Source organism: Bactrocera dorsalis, chromosome 5, assembly GCF_023373825.1.
Source record: "Bactrocera dorsalis isolate Fly_Bdor chromosome 5, ASM2337382v1, whole genome shotgun sequence".
In the NCBI taxonomy this organism is placed as follows: Eukaryota; Metazoa; Arthropoda; class Insecta; order Diptera; family Tephritidae; genus Bactrocera; species Bactrocera dorsalis.
This window is the reverse complement of record NC_064307.1, coordinates 46894551-46917424: the sequence shown is the minus strand read 5'-3', so window position 1 is coordinate 46917424 and position 22874 is coordinate 46894551. Positions and strand designations below refer to the sequence as shown.

The 22874-nt window shown below is 36.7% G+C and overlaps 1 protein-coding gene across 6 annotated transcripts; it reads left to right on the top strand.

Moving 5' to 3' along the window:
- The first annotated feature begins 39 nt into the window (after nucleotides 1-39).
- Nucleotides 40-21307, top strand: LOC105224295 (uncharacterized). Of its 6 annotated transcripts, XM_049458460.1 has the most exons (9): nucleotides 70-649; nucleotides 766-965; nucleotides 7376-8475; nucleotides 8566-9852; nucleotides 10041-12506; nucleotides 12596-12848; nucleotides 12912-14756; nucleotides 18074-18469; nucleotides 20697-21307. In XM_049458460.1, exons 3-9 carry the CDS (start codon nucleotides 8440-8442, stop codon nucleotides 21122-21124), a joined length of 6711 nt encoding a protein of 2236 aa, XP_049314417.1. In that variant the 5' UTR covers nucleotides 70-649; nucleotides 766-965; nucleotides 7376-8439; the 3' UTR covers nucleotides 21125-21307. The 6 variants fall into 6 exon arrangements, with proteins under 6 accessions (XP_049314421.1, XP_049314417.1, XP_049314416.1 ...); XM_049458459.1 differs by having other exon boundaries at nucleotides 70-965; XM_049458463.1 differs by lacking the exons at nucleotides 70-649; nucleotides 766-965 and adding an exon at nucleotides 5407-5884.
- The last annotated feature ends 1567 nt before the right edge of the window (nucleotides 21308-22874 follow it).

The window sequence follows — 22874 nt, the reverse complement described above, 5'->3', positions numbered from 1 at the left end:
TTATTCGATTTCTCTCTGACACACGCAATACCCATGTGGTAATCAAAAATGTTATTATTATCGACAACATGTCATCTCTTTTGCACTCATAACCAAAAGGAGTCCTTCGCTTTAACAGCAAACAGTCAAAACGAGCCAGACTAGTTTGTAAAGCGATTTCGGTCGTATTTCCATCGTTGTCGTTTTCTCCATAATTGCGTTATTTTTTCGCAATTCGTGAGATTGTGTACACTATTGCGAAGTGTACAGATTGACAATTCTATGGGTTGTTTATTGTGAATGAGTGAAATCGTGTACATGCAAACAAATCATTATAAAGAATTTTATGTGAGGAATACTTGTAGACGAAAATTGTTCGGCGTTTCCCACACAAGTACCCTGCAGTAGCAGCCACAGTCGCAGCCGCAGTTTCACCCCTCGAGCGTCTTGCGTAGCATTTCGCACAGCTGCTATGAAATAGTGCTATCTCGTTCCGTAGTATGCACTCGATGCTTATGAATGTGAAGAACTATTCACATATTCGGTATTGAAAACATTACAGTGTACTCGTTCCGATGCGCAGTCACAATATATTTAGTGATTTTCTGTGCTTCTGTGCATCATCTCTTATAAAAGTGTGTATGATATGTGCATGCGTGCGTGCGAAAACGTAAGAAATAGACATTACGAACAAACATCGCGAGTGAATTGCTGCTCATCCAGAGAACGTAAAGTACTTTACATTCTCTGGCTCATCTGTTTATTTGTTTTCATTTTCATAAACAGTGGCGTGAATAAAAGAGTGTTACTATGATAGAGCCGCCATTGACGTGAGCGAGCTGGACTGTGAAGAAATTTCAATCACGGAACATTGTGAGCAATGGAACAATATATTTGAAAATAAAACCAGATATGTTACTCAAATGTTGATATTATAAAGACTTAGTACATTAAATTATTGGATTTAAATAGCAGAGTAAATAACGGTAAGTTTTTTGCAGTCATTTTTAATTTTATAGTTGCCATTGATATTAATATTAAATGGATGAATATTTCATTTTCTACAATGTTACTCTCTTATAATAAAAAGGCATGCATAATAACCAGAAAATATACGGATTGTTTTAGATAACAAAATATTTCCTTCCAATTACACATTATTCTGTTATTATCAATAACAGGTGTTTATAAGTTTCTTTTGATGGTAAAGGTTCAGGAGAGCGGCTTTTCTGAAAACTCACGGGAAAGGTCTTAAAATACTCGTTTTTAGTTCTACTTTACGAATATGTTAGGCGCGTGCCTTTAAAATCAATATTTTCTTTGTTTTTATCAAAAAACATCGTATTTCACGAAATGATAAATTCACTTTTGCGCTTTACACGTCTTTAGATGTTAAAATTATACTTTCTATAAGTTATATAAACGTAATTATTGAAGTTGTTTACTTAATCAATAAGAGAAATTGGTTTTTTTGTTATTTTTATAAAAATATAAAAAACTTTACAATCACTTCACTTCAACGAAAATGGCAAGGTATATTCGAAATTATGGCACAGCTGTTGTAAATTCGAATGGCCACTATTGATTCATGATCGTTTTCGAATTATCGATACTCTCAATATACGAGGCTGATCGAGAATTGGTAAAAATGAGAAATACATAATAGGAAAATTTATAATTCATTATTATTGCAGAAAGAAGAAGAATTTGGACACAGAAGAATTTTGAACACCGGGGTTTTGGACCGACCAGGGATATTATTTTTCGAGCGCTCGAATATTGAGAATATCGATATTTTAATTTATTTTTATTTTTCCAATTATTATTATTTTTCTATTATGTATTTCTCATTTTTACCAATTTTCTTTCAGACTCGAATATAGAGAATATCGATATTTTAATTTCTTTTTATTTTTCCAATTAATAATATTTTTCTTTTATATATCTCTCATTTTTGCCAATTCTTATTTACTCACGAAGATCGAGAGTATCGATATTTCGAACCCAATCACTGTTTGCTTCACTAGTTCTCAATTGAATGTCGTACAGTGATGCCATTTATGGCGTAAATATTGTGCAAAATCGTTATATTTTTTATTGTTTTTATTGCAAAAATACATAAAATTAGATAACGCGCCATACATATTCGTGAATCGGAATTAAAAACGAATTTTTTAAGACATTTCCCGTGAAAATTGGTGCACGTTTTCGGAAAACCCGCTCTGCTGAACATTATGAAAATGAACGTTTTGAAATAAAAGTGCTCCTTTTAAATTTGATTTAACAACGACAACTATTTCACCAACCTATTCAGAAGAAACGCCTTATTTTAAATACACATAAGTATAAAACATCCCTTTTTTTCACTGATCTAACGTTGTCTAAACAGCTCGTTTCCGGTCGAAACAACCCGTACTACAGCAAAAAACCGTTATCTTCCGCTGCAAGGAAGCATAATATCTTTCAAAAATAAAAAGTTTCCATTCAATGAACTTAATATTGATTATTAGCAACGTTGCTGTGTGAATCATGTAACCATTCACAAGTCGAAAAGTTCTCTAGAAAAATATAAACTTTTGCAGGATAATTAACCGGCATTTCTTCTTCTTCTTTACTGGCGTAGACACCGCTTACGCGATTATAGCCGAGTCAACAACAGCGCGCCAGTCGTTTCTTCTCTTCGCTACGTGGCGCCAATTGGATATTCCAAGCGAAGCCAGGTCCTTCTCCACTTGGTCCTTCCAACGGAGTGGAGGTCTTCCTCTTCCTCTGCTTCCCCCGGCGGGTACAGCGTCGAATACTTTCAGAGCTGGAGTGTTTTCGTCCATTCGGACAACATGACCTAGCCAGCGTAGCCGCTGTCTTTTAATTCGCTGAACTATGTCAATGTCGTCATATACATATCTCGTACAGCTCATCGTTCCATCGAATGCGATATTCGCCGTGGCCAACGCGCAAAAGACCATAAATCTTTCGCAGAACTTTTCTCTCGAAAACTCGCAACGTCGACTCATCAGATGTTGTCATCGTCCAAGCCTCTGCACCATATAGCAGGACGGGTATTATGAGTGACTTATAGAGTTTGGTTTTTGTTCGTCGAGAGAGGACTTTGCTTCTCAATTGCCTACTCAGTCCGAAGTAGCACCTGTTGGCAAGAGTTATCCTGCGTCGTTCCATCGAATGCGATATTCGCCGTGGCCAACGCGCAAAGGACCATAAATCTTTCGCAGAACTTTTCTCTCGAAAACTCGCAACGTCGACTCATCAGATGTTGTCATCGTCCAAGCCTCTGCACCATATAGCAGGACGGGTATTATGAGTGACTTATAGAGTTTGGTTTTTGTTCGTCGAGAGAGGACTTTGCTTCTCAATTGCCTACTCAGTCCGAAGTAGCACCTGTTGGCAAGAGTTATCCTGCCTTGGATTTCTAAGCTGACATTGTTGGTGGTGTTTAACCGACATTTCACTGATCTTAAATATATGTAGTTTGCGAATTTAATTTTTTATTCTACAAGTTATACAATTTTTGCTTTTCTATTGGAGATATAATATTTGTTGCTTTAAAACTGCAACCATGGTTTCAATTAACTTCTCTCATTTGTTTTTGGAAATTGCCTCCCATTCGGTCATTACCTTTTCCAATAGTTCGTTGAAAATTTCGACCTTGTGCAATCGAGCCTTCGTTTTGGATTACTCCCAGAGATTGTGAATGCAGTTAAGCTCTTGATTGCACGAAGGCCGGTCTAATAAAGACATCACATAATCGTCCATCCGGGGACTCTTCGCAGTATGTTTGAGTTCGTTATTTAGCTGAAGCAGCCAATTGACGTTGCCGTCGAAATATGGAAGTAATACATCCCTCAGAATAGAAATATATTGGTGCGAATTGGGCACTGTGTATTTGAGGTCAATCTCTTCAAATCGCGGTTCCGATCTTAAATTTTCCATCTGGTGAGAGTCATTTTCCTTTCTTTCTGAAAATAGGACTCTTTTCCACTCCTTTTGAGTGCAATGACGATATTTCTTGACGAATTCAAGTCGGTTTTTTACGATATCGCTCATACAGCAGCGGCTTCTTCATAGAATATCGTCCAATAATTCAAACGCGAATTTCATTTCCAGTTTTTTGGAAAAAAATGGGAATGGTCGGATAGAGGAGGTTTCATTCTGAGCGATACAACGTACGTGGCAAACTTTATATATTCTATTCAGGGTATAAAAATGGTTTCAAAACCATTCAGGCCGATAACACTGCTTAAAACTATATTTTATCTTTTTTTTTAATATATACTTTACTATATACTGTATTTAAGTATTAAAAACGGGTGTATAACGTAATGCCGACAATCAAAATAACAACAAATCAAAACACCCACAAATATACGATACAAATTGAGATGGTTTCCGATCGGTTAGAATTTTTCGTCCACATTATTTGAAACCTTTGTTCATATCAATTCTACTTGTTAACGTGAAAATATTTTAATAATTAATAATAATATTTATTCCATTGGTATCGATAGATTTAAAAATGTAATGCTTAAGTGATAAATGATTATGTATTACATTGTTATTTTATTTATGTTTATAATTTGCAAGAAAGAAAAGGTTTAATTCTGAACCATTGAGGAAAATTTCTTATGTGTTTTTTCTGGTAATTTTCTAAAGCTTTCTGCTATTTAAATTCCCTTTGTTTAATAAATTATTCTTAATATACATATGTACATATGTATACCCAGCAATCAGTGTACAAAAATTAAAAATATATTTGAAAGTATATTTTTATAACTTTGCTTATTTCAAAAAACGTTACTTATGTATTAACGCAACCGCAGCAAAAATGGTCAACAGCGGGTTATCCTTAGTCCTTTGGCTTGATATTTCTTTTTTGCTTTGGTTGCCTTCAGTCGCGTTTCACCAAAATAACCCTGGTGCATCCAACACCAGGATGTCCTTAGTACTTTCGCGTAGAACTCTCTTCTAATAACCCTTAAATTTTTGCTATGGTTGCGTTAATACGTAAGTTTCAAAAAAAAACGATCCTAAAAATATTATATAATTATCTATGAACTGTTTTAATCTTTATAGCTGTATAACAATTATAAATAAATAATATTCAATAAGAAACGGTAATCTTTTCTGCAATCAGCTGATTTATTTTATCAGTTTCATTTTCTGCTGTGAATATAAGTCGGTATGAATTCCAAAAACAGCTGATTCACAGTTTGTAGGTATAAGTCAATATAAATTAAATATTTGTTACTATCAATTTTTAGCTTGATAGTCATTTTCTAAACGTAGTATGTATTTGTCAAGGAAGCATCTCCAAATATGTTAATAGTTATTCAATAATATTTTAATAAATATAGAAAATATATATTTGAACACATATTATTAGTTATATATAGTTAATTATTAGTACATAAAAAATACTTATGCTCAAATAATTTCTTACAATAAACTTACGAACATAATTAGAAGTCAACAGGATATTAAAATTTCACTGCATTCCTTTATAGACGATTATTTTCTCAGAAGCGTTCTCTCACTCATCTAACAGAAGCTGTTAATAACATTTGTTCTAGTGTATGGTAGATAGAGACAAATGCATTTAACTTTGTTAGCAGACACATATACACGTATTCATTGCAGTCGTTTACATATGTTCAAATGCACTGCAATACTCGTATAATTTTACTAATATAACATTGGCTCAATTGCAATTTCGCTCTGAAGATACTTTAATCGCCAAGAATAGCGAGTAGTGTGCCGTAGACGAAAAGCAACGATAAAGAGAACTGTCAGAAACATCAGTCAAATCTGAATGCAAGCAAGAGAAGAATAAAGTGAAATTCACTCGGATGAAAAGACATCGTGAAAGCGGAATACAAACTAGAAGTATTCGGTTTGTATTTTTTGTTTAATAAACAATTTTGCACAGTGCGCGAATATAAATTTTACCAAAACAAACTGTATATAAAAGCAAAGTGACGGAAAACAAGAAACATTGGAAGTATATTGAATACAACAATAAGAAGACAAAAATATAATCAGTGGACAACAATAGAAAAGGTGTTAACACGAATGCGACACCGAAACCACGACGAGGCAGTGACAAATAAAGAAAAAGTTACATATGCCCAATGATAAATTAAGACATCAACCAGTTATATTTTCAGATGTGCTAAGTTAAGATATTTGGTTTAAATTGTGATTAAAAGTGCAAAGTTTTGTGAAATTTTAAGTAGACAAACCGAAGAGTTTAGCAAATAAACAACAGCGACGACGAGAGAAAAAATAATGGAAACAGCATGGTATGTTGACAGGACATTGGTTTGATTGAAGTTAGGGAGTGTTGCCACGTAATTAATTACGTTACCTTTTAAAATGATAGGCCTGGGAAATTGGTCAACTTCTTAGTTCCTCTGACCAGGGCGGCCAAAAAATGTTTCCCTGAATAAAAAATTTCGATAGAGCTCTCAGTTCGCTGAGTTTTGTACGTTAAATCAAGTTTTTATTCAAGGTTAAGTTATTTGTTAACTACCAACTTAATAAATATAACGTTAAAAATTTTGTTTTATTTGTGATAACAATAATCATAATTTATAAGAAAACTTGTTTAAATAAAAAAGAGCATTTTGATTATCAATTTAATGAAGTGTATTATTTTTTAAATAACAAAAATAAAATATTGAAATAACGTTGAGCGCAAAGTTGTGAAGCTTCCTTCACGAATCAATTATATTGTTATACTTTACAATGTTCAAAAATGTCAATTTTAGTTATTTTGGTGGCAACACTCACTTCGTGCTGGGTGAGAGTGAAGAAAATACACAAAAGGGAAATCATGAAAATCGTGTCAAATGCAAACATTGCAAAACTTTTTCACATTTTCATAAAGAAAAATATTTTTAAAGGTATTGTTTTAAAATAAATACAAGAGATATTTATAAGTGCAATAAATATTTCTTTAGCGGTGCGTGACCGTCTAAATTATGTTTTGTTAGATCAGAAGTATAAAAGCGCAATGGACGTTAATAAACCTGGTTGTGTTCTTACAAGTTACGCGATATGTTGTGATTTGGTTAAAATTTTATGTGAAAACAAAATATCCTTCAAAAGAAAAAAATACATGTAACAATATTTAGCTGATATTTTGTATTATCCATTATTATGCACTGAATTCGGATAAATGTGTATGTGTTTGCATATAGAAAACAAGTGAAACATAATTATGCAAAAGTAATTCGTAACGTTAAATAGATTATAATGTCTATTCTTCACAAAATATTTGCTATTCCATACTCTATAATTATAAAATATATTCATAGGGTCATAATTATGCAGAGTTAATTTTGTCATAATGTAATCTATTATTTTCCTCTTCCATTTTCAGATTTCATTAACAAATTGAAGAGCAAAACAAACCAAAAAAGCTAAAGAAAACGGTTAATAAGCAATTAATACAAAAAGGGAAGCAGTTGTTATAGTATAAAAAAGCAATTGAATAAAATCAGACAGTTTGTCAAAAATTGGTAAAAGAATATCGTGTAATTTGAAGGAAGTTGGTGTACAAGAAAATGAAGAAGGAAACTACGTAAGAAAGCGTATACGTAAAACGGTTGTGGAGCGCAAATTCACTCCCGGCTCAGTAGCACCATCAAAGGTTAAATAAAAAAGACAACTACAAAGGAAACGGCATACCTCTAATAATTTGATAAAAATATATAAACCCGAACAAATCTAAAGGATACATAAATATGTATTTTAAAATACTGAATAAAATATAAAAATTACTTAATCAAAAGAGGCGAAAAGTGAAAAGCGCAAACTAGAGGCAATGTGACTATACTGTGCTACCTACCCACCATAATTTGTTAGCATTAGTAAAAATACCTTCTACTATTAAAAACATCCTAGCAAAGAAACAACAGTTGAGGTAATTATTCTTCAGACTTGCCACTATGCCAGCGCTACCACACGAAAAAACTAAGCGAGAAACATTAAACAAAAATATAGTTTCAATAGCCGGTGTAATATGTAAAATGCCAAGATATAATAACTTTCATTTAACTGAGTAAAATCATCTATGAACTCCCAGAAAAGTGAAATCCTTCTGACTGTATTTTCCGCGCCATTTAATTATTAACTTGTTGAATTGTAAGTTGTGTAAATTATCAATACACGTTTTAAACAAGAAATATAGAAAGAGTTGCAAACACTACGTCATTCCTATAGACTGAAGTAAATCCTCTGATTATTATAATAAAACTTATGCTTGAGTCGAATGAGTACTCAGTATTTTTAACCAAACTAACTAATCAATCTTGCAATTAAATTAGTGTGTTAAATTCAAGACAAATAGCCGACTGATTTAATGCACAATTTGACAAAATTGAATTTAATTTGAATGTCGTCGGTGATTAGGTTTTACTGTAATAGGAAGGACTTACTGGCACCATGCAAAGCTTGGATTCATCATGTCAAGAAGCTGATGTAAGTAGTGATAATTAGATAAAAATCTATAAGATATATGAATATACATATGTATATTAAAACTTTAATGTCTATATTTTACAATTGCAGTTTATAATAAATGACACGCTTAAAAAGCTTAAAGGCTCCAATACTACCATAAATAGTAACAGTAATTCGACAACTTCAGCTTTAACATCTTTGAATTCAAGCGGAAGCGGAAGCAGCAGCAGCAGCATACTAAGGCATCCTCACCAGCAACTAATCTATCAACAACATTCTTCTCTTTCTCAACAAACCAAGCAGCCACAGTACTCCCATTATCAGCACTTACAGACCGCACTGCAGTGTCCTGCACCGTCACCGCAACCACAACAGCTTACAACACCACCGCCACCACCAGCACCATTGAGCAGCGTTACATTTCCCACGAAAAGTTCGTTGCTTGACTCCAGTCTGCTACATTGTAACATCACACAAATTCCTAGCCAACCCCCGTATTGTATTTTCGACGATGGAACTGAATCGCCCAGTGAAGTTCCGCCTGCTGAAATACTCGCAACTAGTAGTAGCAGTAGTGTTGGTGGTGGCAGCGGTAATATCGGTAGCTTGGACGGAATTGTTCTACTCGCAGAACCATCGGCGACAACATCAACGCATGCAAATACTTCGTCTGCGGTGCCATCTCCATCATCATGCTCATCATCTACAAATCTTTCCAACTTTAATTCGATCACCTCACCATCGCCGGTAGTGCCCGATTTATTGTTATCAACCCCGCCGGGCGTAAATTCCTCATCATCACTTGGCGATTCAACTGCTAATACCAATTATGGTGGCATCGGAACAAATGCATTTCTAACATCTTTAGCGCAGGCATCACAATTTTCTACAACAGCAGCAACGCATCAAAGCAACAATAATAATATTACAATAACCAGTAATAACAATAACAAAAAGGCTGATAAACGTCCTTCCGCGTCTTTAAGTACTCAACAGCAACAACAACAGCACAGCAATCATTCACACCATCACCAACACCATTACCAGCAATCATCGACGCATCATCATCCACCGCAGCATTTGTTAAATACATCGTCGCCATTGGCAGGTGCGGTCGCATCTTCATCGCCCACCTCTTCGCCTAGTAAGCGGCAGAAAATTTCTAAAGATGCAACAAGCCGATCATCACCATCAACATCAACGACGCGTGCGTCAACTAACAAACGCGATGGCAACAACACTGTGCCAATTAATAGCACAACAACAACAACATGTGGTGCTAGTGGAACAACATCGGCGACAGGGTCATCTAAGTTTTTCAACATACATGATAAGATTCGAGAAAATTATTTGCAATTGTTGGCTAACGATTTAAATGCGTTTACGGAAACTGGGGTAAGTATATGTTCTACTATAATATAGCATGTGACTGTGTAAATTATCTACAATTTCGATGTTAAGTAACTCAATTTTATACCCAACGCAAAAAAAATTACAAATCATCAGCTATAATGGAAATGAAAAAAAGAAAAAATAACAACAAACCTTTAAAATTACAATTATATATTTTTTACATTTTGCAGCTCAAGCAGCGTTCACGTGCTTTTGTTTTGGAACGTTTAGTAGAGAGCGAAAAATTAAACACTATCGTTGTAAACCTATACCCTGGTAATAAAGGATACTCATTAGCATTACATTACGATGAGCGGCAGTTGTTGACAGCTAACGGTGAAATAGTGCATGGTGGCGAGGCGCCCGGCAATGTACCGAGCGTTAGCGGTACTGAAAGTGGGCTAGCTGGCATGGGTATCAGCTCCTCTGCCAACATATATAGAGGTGCTTCTAGTCGAAATACATGTAGCAGTAACAGTAGTAGTAAAATGAGTTTGGCCTCCATACCGCCAGATTTAAAATGCGGCACCGACTTCGATAATACAGCTGAATTAAAGCTGAAAGCAGCCGGTAGGGCGGATGATAATAGCCAACAACATGAGTACGCTTTAATCGAAGTATTGCGTTGGCCCTACGAGAACGATCAGTTGCTGCAGTGCATCGATCGTGAGGTAATACCGGACTTTCTAGTTGACATGTTGAATGCACCTAGCCTCACACTGAACGCTTCTCAAGATGATAGCGAACCCCGTACCTACGCAAAGCCGAATGTATTTTACGCTGGCTGCGTGATTGCGCAAATACGTGATTTTCGACAAACCTTCGCTATTTCGACGAATATCTGTGATACGAAACACGTCCTCCTGCGGCCCACAAATGCTACCATTTTTTCTGATATCCAACACTTGGCAAGCACAACGAATATGAGCATAAATCCAACAATACCCTCAATGGTTGGTGCAGCAATTTGTGGTGCAGAGGACAAATTACAACTAGAAAGTCAGTTGGTGTTGGCCACTGCGGAACCGTTGTGTCTAGATCCCGATCCTAATATTGGGCGTTTCGCCATCAATGCACAGAACGCACGTCAACTATTTAACACACACGAGTTGCGGCGACAAATGAAGAAGTATACCCAGATATCGATAAATCGAAAACGGAAATTGGATCAGTTCACACATCATTACGGATTGGAGTTGTGTGATTATTTGACGCGTTTACGCGCCAAACCACGTACCAATAGTAGTGCAAATGGCAATACTACAGCGGCAACAGCACCCAGCAATAATCCATTGGTGAGTGCCATGCTCACATCATTCTCGTCGAAAGTGCCACGTCGTCCGCGTGACGTCATACGACCTATTCGACCGCCACGTCTAGAGTATCCAGCGAATCTAAAGGTTCCCGAGCAGCTAATAAGTGTGGAAAAGTATGCCAAAACGTACGAACGGCCTCGCGAAACAACGGATTGCCAGCCGCAACTGATCGAGGAGTATGTGTTGGAAACGGAACGCGAAGAAAATGCTGGACGTCGTGTGATATATCACATAAAACTTTCGATTTTTCAACGACCCTCAAATTCTGAGTACCTGGGTGAGCTGTATGTTGATCGTGATTATCGTGAGGGGGAAAGAAATGGCGAGTCGTGTCGCTTTTCGTTAGGTACACGCATACATGCGAATCGCTACATACAGCAATTCACAGAGATTTTCACCGAGGAGGGGCGCAAAGCGGTTAAAATAACGCATTTGATGCCGGGCCACTTGCCTAAGGTAACGCATACGGGGATAACACCAGAACAACGACAAGCTCTGTTGCTGCAGCAACGGCAAGCTGCTCTATTAGCAGCACAACAACAGCAACAGCAACAACAGCATGTGCAACATACTTCAACCGCAAATGTGAATGCTCAACACGTGACCGTTGCATCAGCAACAGCAGGTGGCAATCAACAGACCCAGCAGCAGCAACAGCATGTTGTGTTGGTGGGACCGAATGGACAGCAGCAACACATATTGCCCGCTACTGTGCAGCATATAAACACTGTCGGTCTACAGCAAGTGTCACAAAGTGTTTGCGGAGTGGGCGGTAGTGTGCAACAGCAACAACAACAGCAACATATTGCTATTACGCCAACTGGCAGCAATTTGTCGAAGAATATCAATATTGTTGGGTTAACTGCCAGCAATGCTGCCGCGGTGCAGCAAGTATTGCGCCAACAACAAATGCAGCAGCAGCAACAACAACAACAGCAGCAGCAAATTACAACCCAATTTATAGATGCGAACGGCTCAACGATGCATGTACAGACGAGCGGTGTGCATGCGCAGCAACAGCAGCAACAACAACAGCAAACACAACACATACAACTACATTCGGTGGGCGGTAGTAATGCGCACACTACAACACAACTCAGTCTTAGCAATGGTTCTCTAGTGCTAGTGCAACAACATCCCATAACGCAAAATCAACAGCAACAACAAACACAAACTATACAACATGCCGGCATCACTATACAACCTGCCAACGTGCAACAGCAACAACAACAGCAGCAGCAACAGCAAAAGACTCAGGTTATCACGGCGGCTCAATTGAATGCCGTTGCTGGTGCAAATTCAGCACTGCGCACACAACTCAGTTCCAGCGTGCCAATATTGGTATGTTGCTCAATGAATTTTTTTATTTACTTAAACTCATTGCCCAATATTTCTTGTTTTGTACTTACATAATACACTGACCATTGTAGCAAGCGCAGCTGAAGGCCGCGCCATTACTCACTACACAGCAGCAACAGCAGCTTTTGCATAAATCTGCACAACAACAACAGCAACAGAGTACTGCCAGTAGCAACAATAGTAGTAATTCCACTACATTACATACCAATCCTGAGATAAATGCTATCTTCACAAACATCATGAATAGCGCCAATCAGTTCCAACAACAAAAACAACAGCAGCAGCAGCAGCAACAACAACAGCAACAGCAGTTGCAGCAATCCTGTAAATATTTACCACCATACACCTATGTTATACGCAAATTTTATCACTATTGATTAATTGTAGCAAACAACACTGTGAGCAGCACCAGCAATGTGAAGAATAGCAGCAACGCTTCTATACGCAGTCTGTTGAATAGCGCACCTGCTGCAATGACAAGTACGCCTGTGGCAAGCGGCACTTTCACTACTTCCACTGGCCAACATCAGACTGTCACATTGGTGCAACACACAACTTCGACTCCGCAACAACAACAACAACAGCAGCAACATCAAACTATTGTTAGTGGTGATAGTTTTGTCCAGGTGACAACACAGCCAACCACTGTCTCAGCGGCAACTACAACCGTGCAACAACGTAAACCAACCAACAATGAAGTGTTGCAGAATCTCTTGCATACTAATCGCAAATTCAATATCGTCACCAGTGGTGGTAATATTGTAACTGCCAGTACTGGGGGTACTACCTTCCGCACTGCAGCCGGCAATTTGGTTGCTGTTAATCTGAATCAAGCAACGCAACACCAAAATCAAACAGATGGGCAGCAATCGCAACAACAAACGACCGGCACACAAGCTCAGCAAACACATCAAACGGTACGCGTTTCAATGTCGGCACTCGCCTCACAGTTAGCCTCCCCGCCAGCCATTATGACAAATCCAAATTCGGCAAACTTTGGCTACACTGTGAACACTTTGGGTGGTAGTGCTGGTACAGTAAATGCAGTTAACGCTGTGAGCAGTGCAACCGGCAATAGTATCAAAATACTGAATAGTGGCGTGCAACAACAGCGTGTGGCATTGGCGAATGCATTGCGACGCGACTCGAGCAATACGGGTGCACCGCCAAACGCTATAGTTGTTGGTGTGGCAGCACCTTCGCCGGGCAGTGATTCGAATGCATCGAATGCTAGTGGTTTTGCCGTGCCACAGCCAACTAGTGCCACCAACTCGGTGGGCACTGCAACCAGTTTGACACTGCTCGGTGCGGCCACACCATCCCCATCTGGTTCGGATCATTCACAGTCGTCGCAAACGCAAAATCAAGTATTGCTTGAGCGTTTGCACAACAATAGTGCCACTACAGCGACGGCGATACCGAATATGTCGCCACAGCAGCAGCAACAACAGCAATCACACGCACACACCCAGTATCTAACAAAAACGCTGGTGCAATCGCCAGCTGCTGCCCCATCCATACACTCACCTATGTCTAGTCCACATCCACAGCCATCACCATCGCCACAGCATCATCATCATCAGCAGCAACAGCAACAACAGCAATCTACTGCCTCCAATACTACCACCACATTGAACTTACAAGGTATTAATTTATTGCAAGGCGCTATAGCCAATTTCCCCGGCCTGCAGAACGTACAACTACAAATACCGGGTTTGGCGCAACCGCTCTCATTGCAATTGCAATCTGCTGTACAACAACAGCCACAACACACATCACAAACGAATGCTGCCACTGTGTCGTGTGTAGTTAGCGGCGGCGGTGGCAATGGTGGTGGAGGTGGTGTCGCTGCTACATCCAACAACAATGTTGCTGGTGGCGCCGGCAGCAGTAGTATGAGTCAACAAACACATATACAGCAACGCAGCTTATTGGTATCAGTTCCTGTCTCAACACACAGCCAACACCAACAACAACAGTCGACACAACAGCAGCATACGATAACTCTGCAAGCGGCATCGGGGGCGCAGCAAACACAAAATCACGTGCAACATGTTGTACCGCCAACGGGTACGATTGTGAATCTGCCAACTGGTGGCACTGCCACAACTGCTGGCACACAAACTGTAGTGCTAACGAATACTGCGACAGGTGGCGCAGGTGCTGGTAACAATGTGGGAAATGCAGTGGGTAGTGGCGGCACTACAACAACAATGCTAACCTTGCCAATTGGTAAGTACAATTTGTAGTGTTATTCAGTTAAATTTCTTAGATTTAAAGAAATTCTGGGAAAACTTTAGAATACCGTTTCGGGATTTCGAGGATAAAATGGGTATGGGCGGATAGAGAGGTTCCCATATTTTTTCGATTTAAAATGTATTTTACATTTAAAACACTTTCATAGATATAAAAATGCAATTTTACAAACCGTCTCCGTCGCGTCATGAAGGTACAAATGAATATTCCATCAAGAAATATCAATATTCAGGGGTTTTATTCCTTTTCTTAAACCCTTGACAAACGCAGAAATTTTTCCAATTTTGACACTAACTCAACTTTCAACTTCAATTAATAATAAACGACAATAATTAATACAACACTTCAGTTAATCGGTACCAAAACCGAGTTTCTTATGAGAAGGGAAACACTGAAAGATTATTTACTGACCATAACCGGTTATATTTCAGTTTTATTATTACAAGGCCTGTCGCAAAAGAAACAGAACTTTTTAAATATAACTGTTTCTGGTGGCGCCACCTATTGGTGGGTATATGAAATAAAAAGTTTAATCTCTTGTTGACATTTCGTAAAAATTCTAAGACAATTGGATAACTACAATCGATGTTATCGATCAAAAAGTAACAGCAGCTTTTGGTCATCGGTCGTAAAATGCAAATATTAAATTTTGTTTTAAACTTGGGAAAACGTTTACTGAAACATTTCAAATGATGAAAAAAGTGTATGGTGATCAGTGCCTATCCCGTAATAATGTGCATGAGTGGTTTAAGCGATTCCAAGAAGGTCGTGAGGACTTCTGTGACGATCAGAAGTCGGTCGTCTTCAGAAGTCAAAAATAAAGACAATGCTGATTTGTTTTTACGATTCCGCGGGTATTATACACCGACAGTTCGTCCCACCTGGCCAAACGATTAATGCTGTGTTTTACCTTGGTGTTAGGAAGCGTCTTTTGTCACGCATTCGTCATGCTCGACCACAATACCGTAAGGCAGGGTCCTGGCGCCTGTTGCACGATAATGCGCCGTGTCATCGGTCGACGCTTGACACTGTTTTTTTGACAAAAAACTCCATATTAACCATTATTTACTCACCTGATCTGGAACCATGTGATTTTTACCTATTTGGAAAACTTCATTTGCCCATGAAAGGACACTGGTTTCAGGACATTTCAGCTATCAAAAAGGCGACGACCGATATTCTCAAGAGCATTCCGAAAAAAGACCTTAAACACTCATTTGAAATGCTAATTGACCGGGCTGTATCGAAGCACAAGGAAACGTCTTTGAATAAAAAAATATAACTTTTGAAAATATTAATTTTTTGTTGTTTTTTTTTTAACAGTCCTGTTTCTTTTGCGACAGACCTTGTATATGATTTAATGTAATTGAATAAAACAAATAAACAGTTAGTGAATTAAAGCTATTTTTGTACTATATTAACCCTCAAATGCCCGAATTAAAATGGGCGGAGCTAAAACATTTTTTAGGATAGATATACAATTGTTAGTCTTATCTCACCACTTTAACATACATATAACTGCAATACAAACTATCCCATCAAGTATCTTGTATTGTAGAGGTGATCGAAGATGCGCCACGGTCCGGAAGGCCTGTCGTCGAAAATTGCGATAAAATCGCTGAATTGGTCGAAAGAGACCGGCATAGTAGCAGCCGTAGCATCGGTCAAGAGCTGGGCATGAGTCATCAAAAATTCATTTCAATTTCAATAAAAAAAAATCAATAAAAATACCGCAAGACTTTTTTGACAACCCAATATATACCCTCTTCAGGGTATAAAAAGTTTATCAAGATATTTGTAACATGAAAACGTCAAGTGACCCTAAAAGTATATTGTATATGATGAGCTGAGTCAATTTACCAATGTCTGTCCGTGCGTCTGTATATTTGCAAACTAGTTTCTCATTGGGTGGTGATTTTAACTCCAAGTACACCATTCTGAGCTGCTCATTAGTAACACTTACCGATCCAAACGGGGTTAGATCGCCGAAATAAAAGCCCTTGGCCAGTAAATCCAGGTCAATTAGGGTGCGTAGAATCGGTTCCGGTTCGTCGGGACCGCCGGTACCGGGTATCTATAGCATATAGCTGTTATACAAAATGAACGATCGGAATCAAGTGCTTGTATGGTATATTTACAAGAAATTATCGCCTAAGCCAATAATGCAATCTCCAAAGAGCATATAGCTGCGATACAAATTGATCGATCACAGTCCTTGTAAATAATCTTTGTATCTGTATATACATACATATATATTGTATCATAACTTTGGTATAGCCGAAGATTTTTTTACGAAATATAGTATACATTATTGTCCAAACAAAACTCTAAAAGCTCCGATTTTTTTGTTCAAATCAGACACGATAGCACATAGCCATGCAAACACACCGTTCAAAATCTTGTATACCCTTTTATGCTATAAGATATACACCTTTGAATGTATTAAGTATAGCTTCCGTATAGCCGAAATGAATGTTTTGTATACCTAGCTGGGATTAACACTTTAATTTTAACTGAAGATAGTTCTTCTTTAATATATGCTATATGTGCATTCATATGTTTATATACATATGGTTCCTTAGATGATAATTACTTATTATATTTGTCGTACAAAAGAAAACCAGTAAACACTACGATTCTACAAAAAATATTCCATTCAACTTGACGAAATTACACTAATTCTATTTTCTTTTCGCATTTTTCATTGCTTATGTACCAAAATTCCCTGTTCCTATCCTCGAAAATACTGCTTATATCCTTAAATACAATTATCACAATTTTTCTCCAACATATTTACACTGCACATTATCATAATTTCACCGTAAACAAAAAAAATTATATGTATATACATATATAAAAGTATAAAATTATTATAACCGAGCATATGTCGCCGTAAATCCCTATGAAAGTTTAGCTCCCAACCATTTTGCCATACAGAAACAAATGTACATACACAAGCATATAAATACCCACAAGCTAGCACTTACAAACTCTTGCATTTCGTTACTCTTGCCCGAATCACATTTAGATTCGATTCGATTCCCCATAAACATCGCACTCGTCATATACATACATATGTTACTAACATGTTTATACTCATTAAATATTCATCCCCCCCACAAAAAAAAGATATATGTATATATAAATGTTTTCGTGACATATTTAAAAAAAGGACAAACAGATTTATAATAACCTAGCGTCAGTCAATCAATCAGCCAGCCAATTCATTTAACCAATAAATCAGCAACAAAAAATCAAAACAACAACCCGCGTACTTCCCCTTTCAATTCCAGCTCAATTTGTTGGTCCCGGTGTACAAAAACTCAATCCTCAAACAATTCGTACCTCAAGTGGTGGTGGTGGTGTTGCAGGTGGCAGCATAGTTCTTCAGCAGCAACAACAACAACAAGTGACGCAGCAGCAACAGCAACAAGGGCATCAATCGCAACAACAGCAAACAACGACAATAAATGTGAGTGGTGTTGCTGCGGGTAGTAGTGCGGCTGGTGGCAGCAGCATAGTCAGCAGTGGCCAGCAGACGGCAATTCAATTGGTCGGCACTATACAGCAACGGCCGCGCAACATAGTTGTGGGCACAAAGCAACTGAGCGGCGCACAAAGGCAATTGATTGCAACGCAAAGGAATATAGGCGGTTCCACGTTGAAAATCGCAACAACGCCAATAAATGGTAAGATATTTTTTAACGGAGCATAGCACACAATCATAAATCATTTTTTACATACTTATGTATATATATTATGAATTTTAGACTAATATTATGCAACATTTATTTATTTCACATCATTAAATAGTTTTTATTACTTTAACATTTAATCATAAAAAGTACAGAATGACAGTTTTCTTAACTTTACAAATCTCAGTAAAATGGAAAAGATGAAACTGCAAATATAGGAAATTAATGGTTAAAGAAAAGTAATTGTTGTAAAGAAAGTTATCCCCTTCATGACATTATTAATTAAGATCGATCGATCCTACACCGGGGTGTTCATAGTTCTTTCGCGTCGAACTACTTGCTAAATTCTTTTACCATCTTTTGTCAAATTTTCCTTGATTCTTTTTTTTGTCAACAATTTTAGTAACGTCGTCTCTTATGAATTTTTTATTGCGGCAAAGTTGTGCTAGTGCTTCAGAATATGGTTTAACCAGACCCGCACCCTGGGCACATACTTTTTTTAAGACTTGGGTTTCCCTATCAGATAATTCCTTAGCAGTATTTACGCCAGTTACAATGTCAATATTAATATTGTGTTCTGTATTAACAAATTCAGCGTTTAACAAACGTCTGACCTTGCTGATTTTCATTTAAAAGAGTTATCGATATGAGAATATAGTCCTCTTCACCGAAGTCAGGTTTTTCAGTCACTTTAATCTTAATAAAATAAACAACCTGATATTTATTTTATATTCTGTATAATACGCTGATCGAGAGGCTAACATACGAATGTTATATTACAAGGGTAAAAATATCAACTTTATGTTATCAAGTTTAATAACTCGAGGATGAGTTGTGGCATTGTCCAAAAATAATAAAATTTTTGTCTTCTGAAAACCTATTTTCTATCAACGACGTTGAAGCTTTAGGATTTTTCTTCCATTCAACTGTCAGGCTCTTCTAACTTTGCATTTTTAAATACGCGTGGGCATGCTGCTTTTCAGATCCCTAGTGGATGTGTTTTATCTCCAGTCATATTGGCACACTATAATACTGTTAATCTTTCCTTCGATAATTTACCGCCAACGCATTTTTCGTTCCTCTAGGCAAAAGTGTAATTTGTCAAATCACGGAAGAAAGTCTTCTTTTCATCTGCGTTAAAAATATATTTTAGTATGTTGCCCAATAACCTGTCTTCTAGCTTTTCCTTGAATTGATGTACATGCTATTAACCTCATCAGATTCCCCACATACGTTTTTGAACTTCACCAGTTATTTCTCTTTCGCCATTTTCCCAACCATCCAATTAATGCGGAAAGAGGTTGAACGCCAAATGGAATAAATGACACTGATATCTTTTGGTGACTGGTTTTGATAAACCACTACAAACACAGATTGGCTATTTTTGAGCCATCTTTATTTACTTCAGATTCTTTTCATTCATGTTATCAGCGATATTCTTTTTATATCTTACTTTTGCTACACAATAATGGCAGTTTGGGTTTTTCCAATATCGAATCTCTATAAGCAAACAAATAAAATTAAGGAAATGTGTACTACTACTATAGAGCATAAATCTTTTTTCGAGAGCAAGACAAATACATTTTCTCCAATTTAGTTTAAATTTTATTTAAAACTTCCATTTTTGCTTTGATAGGAAGTATTTTCTTTTATTGTGACATCTTCTCCTTTAACTAATTAACACGACATAAAGTGATGTAGGTGTATGTACTTATATTGCTCGTACATAGATTTCGGCTGTTCGGTTTAGATACTCAAAATAAAAATAGTAAATAAAGTCTTTGCACCCGAACATGACAATGTCCGAGTGTTAAAATCGAATCTGTTCTGAAACTTGATTCTTGAATTTTTGTTCGGTTAAGAGAGATGTCCGCTTATGGGAGGTGTCCTCAAGTAGAGGTTTCACTGTACATAGCTTTATACTTTTTGCATCCTTGGCAAGCAAGTATTAAAATCCTGCTTGGAATTGGTAATCTAGTCGCCCATCATAGCTTGCTAATTATTTAAGGCTAACAACGATTTTTTGAAGGTCCATACATCCCGCCAAAGACTGTATCGTCAGCAATTTGGCTTAACAGTATTTGTTAGAACAGTTTTTGGATAGACAGCAGCAACATCAAATGTTTCAATAATATTATTGCTACTAGACAAATGTTCTAATAATATTATTTATTATTTTTCTAACCTCTTGATTTCTTATTCGTCTTGAATTCATTTTCAGCATCGAATGCGAACACCATTACAACAACCACAAATCTAACTGCCACTCCCATTGTGATGTCGACGCAAAAATTGCAGCTGAAAACTATTAAAACGCCACAGCAACAACAACAGCAGCAACAGCAACATGCGCGCATATTAAATCAAGTGACTGCAACGGCTGCCTCTCAAACGCAAACCACGCACCAGAATCAACAGCCACAGCAGCAGCAAACGATTATAATAGGTCAGCATTTAGCCGCGGCGCCAACAACACAGCAATCACAGCAACAACATATACAAGTTGCAGGACGCACCGTAACCACAACCGGCAATGCCAGTCTAAATCAACAACTAATTTCGGCATTAGCCAAGGCTGCCAAACAACAACACCAACATCAGCAACAAGCAGCCAATCGGCGAAGATCGGCAACTGATGTAAATAAATAAATAAATATATATAAATGAATAGAGTGAACCAACAACAATTAGGTAGCGACAGTTGGCTGAAGTGTATGTGTGTGTGGTGTGTGTTAGTGTGTGTACGTGTGTATGTAAAATGTATAATGAAAAATTATATAAAAAAAACAGGATAAGAGAAAAAAGATATTAAAACAAAGCAAAAACAAAAAAGATTATTAAGAAAGGAACTCAAAAATATTCAAAATAATTGTATTTGCAAATGCAAACAAAATACGAAAATTTAATCTAAGGTATTATATTATACTTTGCCCTAACTAATGTACGAGTAAATTCATCTACTCCTAATACATACCCCAACAGCAACACGTGCATATTAAAAAAAAAACAAAGAAACGAACAAACATATATATAATGAACGACCATTACCGTTATTCGCTCATCTCACACTGTTAACGGCAATCAAAACTTCAAATTGACTATTTCTAAACAATTCTAGGGTTGAGGGTTAAAGATGCTTAAAAAAAGTAGTATTGCCGATATACATATGTATGCATGAATTGGATTGTAAATAAATATCCTTTAATCGATAAAATATTTGAAATTAATTTCCTTGAAATTATGTACCATTTATATATAGATGTATAGAAGGTTTTGATGAATTCTATTGCATAAGATCCAACTATATTTGAAACGGACACTTTCGCATGATAATGAAATCTAAAAGTGCCCACTTTGATAAATATCAAAATGTTGTTGGAAAACCAAAAACAAAAAACATTAATTCGATTAAACACCACTCTACCCTAGTCATCCTACAATCTACAAATATACATATATGTATATGTATATATATATATGTATATGTATATATATATATGTATATGTATGTGTATATGTTTGTTATTTAAGTGGCTAAAGTCGTTGTTAGTAGTTATTTTTAAGACCCAATACAACAGGCATACATACATACATACATACACACACAAAGAGAACCCCAAAACTAAATTAAATAACAATATTCACGCTTTTCTTTCCGCAAATTCAGCGCCACACTCTACCACAAAACGAACGCCTTTAAACAGCCAACTTTGATTCCAGGTGTTTATTGTATACATATGTATGTACTAATAACTCGTACCGAAAGTAAAATTAAGCTAACCTAAAATAATTAAAACAAAAAGAGAAAAATTAACAAAATTTGCAATCAATTTAGTGCTGTGTTTTTCGCCGTTGACGAAAACAAAATTTCAGAACTCACCCTGCCCCAGAGGTGTCGACGCACATTGCTGGGAGTTAGGTTGTTTTAGTATATATGTGTATATTTTTTATTATTTATTTATTCCCTTCGAGAACTAAAAACATGCATACATACATATTATTCTTGCTGCTCTAATTTGCCCTGCTTGTTGCAGGTACATGTACATGCTGGAAGGAATTGCTACTCTTGTAATTTTCGAAAGCAAAAAAAAAAATTAATTACACATATTAAAAACGAATTGTGAGAATGTGAAATGCGCTAATTATCGTAAGCGCATGCGCGCAGCATACCATTACAACTTGCTTAAAAAGCAAAAGTGAATCAATCTACACAAACAAACATACATACATATATGCATGTGTATGTAGTAAAATTCAAAAACACTCACAAAAACACACTCGTTTGAGTAAATATATTGAATTATATATATATACTATATATATATGTATATATATAAACATATATATTTATGTATATATATATATAAATTTATATTATAGTAAATGTAAAGAAATGTTA